The sequence below is a fragment of the Arachis duranensis genome, chromosome 4, assembly GCF_000817695.3.
Source record: "Arachis duranensis cultivar V14167 chromosome 4, aradu.V14167.gnm2.J7QH, whole genome shotgun sequence".
NCBI classification, from domain to species: domain Eukaryota; kingdom Viridiplantae; phylum Streptophyta; class Magnoliopsida; order Fabales; family Fabaceae; genus Arachis; species Arachis duranensis.
The window spans coordinates 72939394-72948600 of record NC_029775.3 but is presented as its reverse complement, the minus strand read 5'-3'; the positions used below and the strand labels follow the sequence as shown (position 1 = coordinate 72948600).

At 34.5% G+C, this 9207-nt stretch overlaps 1 protein-coding gene across 4 annotated transcripts; it reads left to right on the top strand.

Moving 5' to 3' along the window:
- The first annotated feature begins 3180 nt into the window (after positions 1-3180).
- On the top strand, positions 3181-8645 carry LOC107484665 (CMP-sialic acid transporter 1). 4 transcript variants are annotated; one of them, XM_016105214.3, is made up of 10 exons: positions 3181-3600; positions 4674-4721; positions 5775-5916; positions 6073-6156; positions 6253-6467; positions 6587-6665; positions 6845-7014; positions 7434-7620; positions 7819-7896; positions 8310-8645. In XM_016105214.3, the coding sequence occupies exons 3-10, from the start codon at positions 5866-5868 to the stop codon at positions 8457-8459; spliced, it is 1014 nt and encodes a 337-aa protein (XP_015960700.1). In that variant the 5' UTR covers positions 3181-3600; positions 4674-4721; positions 5775-5865; the 3' UTR covers positions 8460-8645. The 4 variants fall into 4 exon arrangements, with proteins under 4 accessions (XP_015960700.1, XP_015960699.1, XP_015960704.1 ...); XM_016105213.3 differs by having other exon boundaries at positions 5767-5916; XM_016105218.3 differs by lacking the exon at positions 4674-4721.
- The last annotated feature ends 562 nt before the right edge of the window (positions 8646-9207 follow it).

The window sequence follows — 9207 nt, the reverse complement described above, 5'->3', positions numbered from 1 at the left end:
AGTCGGAATCTGCTGCATTGAGGATTTGGGCCTCACATACAAGCCCAAAGGCAATCCAGTTTCAAGTAACCCTCGGAACAATAATTATTCAACTAATTTTTGGTTTAATTATTTTGTCAGCCCCTATAGTTTTACCAAATTTTCAATTAGGTCGCTATACTTTTTTTCTTTTCAATTGGGTTTCTATACCGTATCAGATTTTGTAACTAAGTCCCTACCGTGACAAAAATGTTGGAATTAACGAAATATTTTATTAAACTATACAAAATATTCAGTCAAGTGTTAGGCATATTCGTTTTGTTTAACAAAATATTCTGCTAATTTCGACGTTTTTGTAACGATAGGGATTTAATTACAAAATCTGATATGGTACAGAGACTCGGAAAGAAAAAATATAGAGACCTAGTTGAAAATTCAATAAAATTATAGGGACCAATAAAGTAATTAAACCTTAATTTTTTAATCACATCTAAGTAAATTATTCTTAATTGCATTATTTTCATTCTAAATAAATTAATTTTACTCTTAATCACATCACTTTCATTCTAAGTAAATTAATTTTTCATTAACTGTAATATTTAAAAAAATTAATTGAATAATTATCTATCGTAAAAAATTGATATTATTAAAGGATAAAATTAAAATTTATTTTAAAGTTAAGAATAAAGTTTAATTAAATTAAATATTAAAAAATTTGATATATTAGAGACAAAAAAAAATAATATTTATACTTTATTGTATATGTACCAAATTTTTTTTTCTTTTTCAAAAGTTTATCTATTAGTCATTCAACAAGCATGAGTAAAAATCTTGAATTTCTAACGCAATATATTCTGTTAAAATTTACCATTATTTTACTTAATATGGTAATTCTTTTAAGAATAATGTATCGTTTTTGTCCTAATATTTTCGTCCAATTTAAATTTCTAGCATTCCAAAATTGTCTCAATATTGTCCTAACATAAATTCTATTAACAGATCACTAATAACGTTGAGACAATTTAAAATGTTAAAAACTTAAATTTTTAGGATAACTTTAGAACTTATTTCTATTTGGGACAAAAATAACACTATACTTTTATTTTAGGAAAAAGTATTATTTTGGTACTCAACGTTTGGATTGAATCCAAATTTAGTCCCTAACATTTTAAACGTCCTATTTTAGTCCCAAAAACTTTTAAACGTCCTATTTCAATCCCAAAAAAGTTTTAAGCAGCTTCAATGTTATCCCACCATTAAATTTGACACAAACAATTCGTACATTAAATCGATGAACTAACGATCTCTAACATAAAACTTTTTCCTTTAATTTTGAAGCGGAAATGATTGATTGTTAAGATCAAGGTTCTGAGGACCAAACCGGACCGGCTGTTTAGACCAGGTTAATCGGGAACCGATTCTCTGGCCAGTCTAGTCGTCCTTAAAATCGTCCTGCAATAAACCGATAAAAAATCGATCGAACCGGCAGTTAATTGATGAATTGGATAAACCAGACCAGTTTTCCAAAGGTTCGGATTGCTACTCAACATAAAGTGTCGTCGTTTTGAATATACAAAAAAAAAACAGAAAGCCCAAAACGACGCAACACCCCCTCATCCCCTTTCTTTCCTTATAAATGAATTGAACCAAACCCTAGATGGCGCAACCCTAGTAGCCAATTCACACTCACCATCAATAATCCTTGTAGCTAGTGGTGGCAAGCGGGGAAGCCCGCCTCGCCTTGTCCCGCCCGGCCAGCCAAAAGCCCGCCCTTTGGCGGGCTGGCCCTCCCCGCCTTGCCTAGTGAGGCGGTACTAAAATCCCACTCTGCCCCGCCTAACGGCCGTCTAGCCCGCCAAATCTTCTCTTTTTTTTTTTACTATTAACTATTAAATAATATACAAAATTTCCCAACTATTTTAATAAATTTATAATTTCTAAAGGTATAAAAAAATTATAATTTCTATATTTACAAACATTAAAGTCTTTGTAATTATAAATATTGTCTTCAAAGCAAAATAAACATAATTTAAAACATAATTATAAATATTATCCCCAAAACAAAATAAACATAATCCAAAACACTCAATTTTCTTCTTTATTCTCTTGTAAGTTAGGTTGAAAAAAGTTAGGTTTTGGCAAAAAAATTACAAAAATACCCTCTTATCAAGAAAACACTAAGCCCGGGGGGGAAGCCCATCCCGCCCCGCCACGCCAAAACCTGCGGTTTAAGCAGTGCGGGGTTAGGCTGGCTTTTACTATTTGGCGGTCCCAAATTTTTAGTGCGGCCCGCCTTTTTTGGCGGGTTACGCGGGCCGGTCCAATGGGTTTAGGCCCGTTTGCCACCCCTACTTGTAGCCACCTTCTCCATTGTCATCGTTGAACTCCTCTTCTCGGCTAGAGGGTGCCGTCAACTGCCGACAATATGTTATACAGAGCACACTATTGTCGTCGCGAAGGTCTCTTGTCCTTGTTCTCGTTGCCGTCGGGGACGTGTGCTCGGCTTGTTCTCGTCACTGTCATGGACGTCTCTGCTCATCTTCTCTCTCTTCAAGCTCTCTCTCTCTGATCTCACTCTACCTCACGCGAAACACGAAGTTCTCTGCTCGCTTATCCTCCTTGACATCACCTTCGTTTAACTGCTTGGCTGTCACCTCAGTTTAACTGCTCAGCCGTCACCTCTTCACGGACGTCTCTATTGCTCGAGTGTCTTTTCTTCTCTAGTGAGTACTCCTCCATTGCTTCTTCAATCCTAAATTTTGTCTGAAATTAGTTATAATTAATCTATAGTTCTGAGTTAATTATTCTTCTTAATTTCTCTAATTTTTTATAGTTTTTTGGAAGTTAATTTTTAAAATAATTTTGTTGATTAGTGATGGTAATTGTTAATTCTAACATATGAGTTTAAGTTCTGTATATAATTGTTAATTTTGCATTCTGAAGCTGTATGTATCATTGGGTTGTTGCAGATATGTAGAAATTGTGTGTAATTTGCATAGTTCTAAAAATCAGACCGGATCGGTTGGTCGGACAAATCCAACCGTAAACCGTTAACAGTTCGGTTAGATATGTAAACTATTGAAAAACTGGTTAAAAATCATTGAACCGGCCGGTTCGGACCGAACCGGAACCCGGCCGGTTTACACACAAATGGAAGCTCCTTCGTTTCTGTCTCCCTTTCTTTTTTTCTTTCATACAGAAAGAAATCACAGAAACTCAGCCCAAAAACCCTAGCACTGTAAGCCTACACCACCGCCGCAAGGAGTGGCATATTGCCGCCGTCCGTCGCACTCAAAGTTCGCCATCCGTCCGTCTATCTAGCTTCCCTCGTGCTCCAAGTCTTCAACCCCTGTTCGCTGTCACCGATCGCAGCTGCTTCCTCGAGCTCGGCGTCCGTCGTCTTTGTCTGCTCAGCCGCGCTTCCGCCGCCGTTTGTTTGCCGTTCACGTTCGTCTTCGTTCAACCGTCGTCTTCGCTCGCGTTCTTCGCCGTTCACGTTCGCTCGGCGTTCACCGTTCGCGTTCACTCGCCGTTCACCGTTCGAGTTCGCATTCGCGTTCGTCTGGAAGCCACGTTGCTCTGCTTCAAACTCCGCGACCAATGCACTCTTTTGTCGCCGCCGTGAGTTCCCTAAACCCGCCACCAGACAATGCACTCACACAACACCAATACTCTGCTTCAAACTCTGCAACTTCTGTATTCCATTACAATAAGTAACTATTTGATTTGGTAGTGGTTTGGATTTTTTTCATAGACTGAATTAAAGTATACAATAGTTATGTTCTCTTCTTTATCACATTGATACTAAGCTTAGAATTCTCTTATTTCGTTTTAATTTCACCGCACTCAACATGTTTGATGAAATGCTTTAACCATATTTCTGGTTGGTTTTATAATTTCTAGCTTTTAGAAACTTAGTAAGTTGATTGCATGTGAAATTAGGATAATTGGATCTCAGTAATTAGGAAATTTTAGCTGCACAAATAGCATCCTTGCAGAAAACATATTAGCATGATGATTCCACTTGCATTAGTGTTCTTCTGGTAAATTTCAACTGTTATTGTTAACTTGTTAATTTGCTAATTGTTCATGTGTTGTTGTCTTGTTGTTCTGTTGTTCTTCTGTTATTTTTATTTTTATTTTTTGTTTTTGTTGTGATTTTCTGTTCTTGAACTTGTTAAGTTGATAATTTGCTAAATTGTTGGGCTACTGTTGTTTTTAACTTGCCAAATTGTTAGGTTGCTGTGATTTAATTTGTTGGATTTTCTGTTTAGGTCTTGTTCTTGTTTATTTGCTAAATTGTTGTTGTGTATTTATTGTTATCTTTGAGATTACTGCTGGATATTGGTGATCATTGATTTATTATATGCTTCATGTTTTCATTGTTTTGTTGATTGTTTGTTTTGTTTCAGAAATCAACTTTTTGTGATCAGTGCTCAAACTCTGAATGCTGTTCTGCTGGTTTTGCTGTGTTTGTTTTGTTTCAGAAATCAATTTTGTGATCAATGCTCGAACTCTGAATGTTGTTCTGCTGTTTTTGTTTTGTTTCAGAAATCAATTTTGTGATCAATGCTCATACTCTGAATGTTGTTCTGTTTTGTTTTAAGGCTGTGTTTGGAAGAGGTGATTGATTTCTGAGTGTTGTTTTGTTTTTGTTTTAAGGCTGTGTGTTGTGTTCAATTTTCATTTTGTAGGAAATTCTTTGAGGTATGTAAGAATTAAGAAGGAAGACTATTTCAACGGTATTATTCTATTGATTCTGGTCTGCTACAAGCTTGAACATAGAATTGAAGAGAGAAACCCTTTATTATTTCATCATTGGCCTATTTTTGGCATTGCATATCGTTGTAGTTTGTTTATTCATAGAACTAGTTGTTTATGATCCCCTTTTGAAGTAAAAAAAATGCAGTAGAAGAGTGTTTAGAATCAGTTGCTTTATTCATTGAATTTTTATAGAATCATGTGTTTATTATAAAACGATTTTTCTGGTTGAACCGGTTGAACCAATGAACCAGTAATTAGAGCGGCTTGATGATCGGTCCAGTTTTCAGAACATTGGTAATTTGTGTTGAATAATCAATACTTAGTTGTTAACTATATGTAATTTGTGTAAGTTTGAGTTTGATAATTAGAAAGTTGTGTAAGTAGTGTTTTAAACTAATTTGTTTTTTAGTGTTAGAACATAATGTGTTCGTTAATTATGTGTGTTTTGATTTTTCTTTTAGTCATAAATTTTAATGTTTGAATTTGTGAATTTTTGTTGATAAATTATAGACAAGTTATTAGGCAAAATTTTGAATTTTATTAATTTAAAAGTTATTAAATTTAAATATTTAAAACTTTATATTGAATTTTTAATATTTTTATTTTATATTTAATTAAACCGGTTTAACCATGGTTCGATTCCGGTTAGACCATTAAACCATCAAACCAGTCACATGACCGGTTTAATGACCGTTTTGGTTCTTGCAACCTTGGTTAGGATTTAAAGTTTTTGTACAACAAGAAAATTAAGGAGAAAAAATGTTACAAGAAGGTTTGGTTATAATTTTCTAACACATGAAAGAAGATATGGTTTAACTAGTAACATTATTAACGTCCAAGTCACTCATTTCGTTAATTATTAGTGTCAATTTTAATAGTAAGACCACATCAAACCTGTTTAAAACTTTTTGAAAGTGAAATAGGACGTTTGAAACGTTAATGACCAAATTAGGATTCGGCTCAAACGTTGGGATCAAAATAGTACTTTATCCTTATTTTTATTACTCTTTTTCAAATATTGAGAATGCAAGGTTTTGGGATCGGGTGATAAAACGCTGTGTTTAAGCACATTTCCTTTCCGGGGTGGATCTGCACTGCACAGCTTGCTCGAAGAAGAAGAAGATGCAGTGGTACTTTGTCGCGGTGCTCCTCACCGTTCTCACCAGTTCTCAGGTTTACCTCAATTCTCCCCAAATCTAAATTTCTACCATAATCTCATCCCTTTCCCATGCCTCTTATCATGTATTCCACTCAAAGCATAAAAACAATAACAAAAAATAGAGTAATTTAAAACTTCAATTCACTGATTTTGATTATTTCATATGGCAGGGAATATTGACAACCCTCTCGCAAAGTAATGGAAAGTATAAGTATGATTATGCCACTATCCCATTTCTTGCTGAGGTTTTCAAGGTCAGAATCACTGTTCCCCTCTTATTTTTTTTATCAATTTTAGTTGATGGCAACAAAGCTTTGAGTTTTGTTCACATTGTTTGGTGTTTGTAACAGCTTGCGGTGTCAAGTTTCTTTCTATGGAGGGAATGTAAAAAATCACCTCTGCCAAAGATGACAACTGAGTGGAGAACAGTGATTCTTTACCCCATTCCTTCAATTATATATCTGATCCACAACAATGTGCAGTTTGCTACCCTCACATATGTTGACACTTCCACCTACCAGATAATGGGCAATCTAAAGATTGTGACCACTGGAATACTATTCAGGTGCTTTCTCTCTTTCGGAATTAGGAGCAGTGTCTGCTTCAAGCTGTTTTTATCTGTCAATTTGTGTATGGTATGATTTGTTTTCTCAATTAGTGCTGATGTCAAGCAGATATTTCTAGGTTGTTCTTAGGGAGGAAGCTTTCAACCTTGCAGTGGATGGCGATCGTGCTGTTGGCTGTTGGGACAACCACAAGCCAGGTGCCAGAAACTCAGTCTTGCAACTCTAGTTTTCTGGTTTAACCGTTATAAGTTATTTTATCAGAAGATGCTTGAAGTATATTTCACTCGTTTTCGTTTTTATCATTACTTATGGTTAGTATATAAGAAAACTTCATGCTGGTGTTGCTGAGTGGAACTTTTACTGCTTGTTGATTTAGGTTAGGGGCTGTGGAGAGGCTTCATGTGATTCACTATTCTCAGCACCAATACAGGGTTACATGTTAGGAGTTCTGTCAGCTTGTCTCTCAGCTTTAGCTGGAATTTATACCGAGTTCTTGATGAAGAAAAACAATGATAGCTTATACTGGCAGAATATACAGTTATACACGTAGGTACTTTTTTCTTAAATATGTCATGCCAAATGTGTTCGGTTATTGGTTAACCTGGTTTTATCAAAGATATTTATTCCTTATCTTCTCTCCTTTAAAATATTAAATGAATATTGTTATCTTGTTGCTACTGTATTTTGGCAAGTATTGAATGTGGTGTGTTTACTTTGATTGTGAATCTTGTTTTCTGTACAATGCATTGGGATTTCCATCAGTGGTGGAATATCTGGTGCATCATCATTCTGTACTACGTTTACTTAATCATTCTGAACTTTCTTTTAGAATTAGGAGGAATGCATTTCTGCACTGTTTTCTCTGATAAGATTATTACTGTCCTTGTTTTCTTCCGTGCAACTTATTATACTGGTTAGATATCTTTTAGAAATGCACTAATAGGAACTCCCTAAGTTGTATCCAGGTTTGGTACAATCTTCAATATGGCACGACTTGCTTTGGATGATTTTAGAGGTGGATTTGAAAATGGACCCTGGTGGCAACGTATATTCAATGGATACACTATCACTACTTGGATGGTGGTATTAAATCTAGGGTCTACTGGTCTTTTGGTTTCCTGGTTGATGAAACATGCTGACAATATTGTTAAGGTAAATCCTTTGGTGCTCTTGGCTCTTGCAAGTCCCTTTTTTTATCATGTATTTCTCCACATTGTGAATATGATGCATATCATTTTGTGGATTTTTGTTGAGCCCCTGAAAGTAGTAATTTAGTATTGTGTCACAGCATTTGTTGGTTTCTTCATGCAATTTTTCTCCATTTACTCATAGTTGTGTCATCTTCCTTAGGTATATTCCACATCAATGGCAATGCTTCTGACAATGATAATATCAATATTCCTATTCAGCTTCAAACCTACGTTGCAGGTAAAATTTTTTAACTAAGCATGGCCTGCATAATTTATTGAACATAATATTTTGGAGTTTATAGACCACGTGGAGATTTAATTGTAGGATGCTGCTTCACAGGATAAGCAACCTTTTATCTAGTGCTTTCATTTATCGTTTGGTTTCTATTGAATCTTTTAGTGTGATTTTTGTAAGAAGTCTTATCTAAATAACGTATTTCAATAGGCAAATTTATCTTTATTATACGTATTAAAAGATGATGTTTCTTTGTTTAGACAATTGTCCATTCTTTATAAGCAAATGACGTTGTTTGTTATTCTCGTTGAGTTGTCTCTTGTGTGGAGGTTGAAGAATATTGATATGTTTGTCAAACCATTTATGCTCTATTATCAGGCTGACGCTGGATACTAATTTCCTGTTTCTCTTTGCAGCTTTTCTTGGGTATTATTATTTGTATGATGTCTCTACACATGTATTTTGCCCCATCAAATATGCTATTAGATATGCCAGTAACAGTTAAACCGGATGAAGAGAGGGAGAAGCTTATTGAAGTGTCTGTTGATCGAAGAACACATTCATGATGTCATTCAATGCTGTCTGTTGATCGAAGAACACATTCATGATGTCATTCAATGCTTTGGTATCGACACATTTATTTGAATTAGAAAAATTCCCAAGCGATGCGCTGGCTAAATACTTATTCCATAATATTGTTCGTTGTGTGTTGGATTCTAATAAAAAATAGCAAATATATATTGATACTAAAATCTAATTAAGTAACTACTTGTTTTTGTTCATTGGATAAATATATATTACATAAATATATACAAACAAAAATATTTTTGACACCCTGTTTTATTATACTTTATACTAATTTTATTAAAATCTTTTGGCTATTTAATATTTCCTTTTGAATATACATATGAATTAATCTATAATACTATTCATGAAAAATTCAAAATTCTAAGAATTGTATGTGTTCTATAGCTAAGTTTAAAACACATCAAATGAAAAAACAAAAACTGAAGTCCAACATATCATTATTTATATGAAATTCTTGTAAATCGAGTCTGGTATTAACTTTAATTTTTACATATAATATACACATAACATAAAGTATAAAATTAGAACACATCAAATTTTTTTATTAATATACGAAATTTTTTTATAAATTATGTTCGGTAGTCGGTTTCCGGACAGGTCGGGTGACGATTGATGGGAGCGAGGATTCCTCAATTGCGGTTGTGTTGGGCTCCGGTTTGCCGTGAAGTCGAGCATTTGTCGTGAGAGAAAAAAGGGGGTGTGCCACCTGCAAAGACACTCCGACGA

Coding starts and splice junctions, on each gene's coding strand:
- LOC107484665 (XM_016105218.3), top strand. CDS start 5,866: ATGCAGTGGTACTTTGTCGCGGTGCTCCTCACCGTTCTCACCAGTTCT. Junction 6,157..6,252: donor TTCTTGCTGAGGTTTTCAAG/GTCAGAATCACT, acceptor TGTTTGTAACAG/CTTGCGGTGTCAAGTTTCTT. Junction 7,015..7,433: donor CAGAATATACAGTTATACAC/GTAGGTACTTTT, acceptor AGTTGTATCCAG/GTTTGGTACAATCTTCAATA.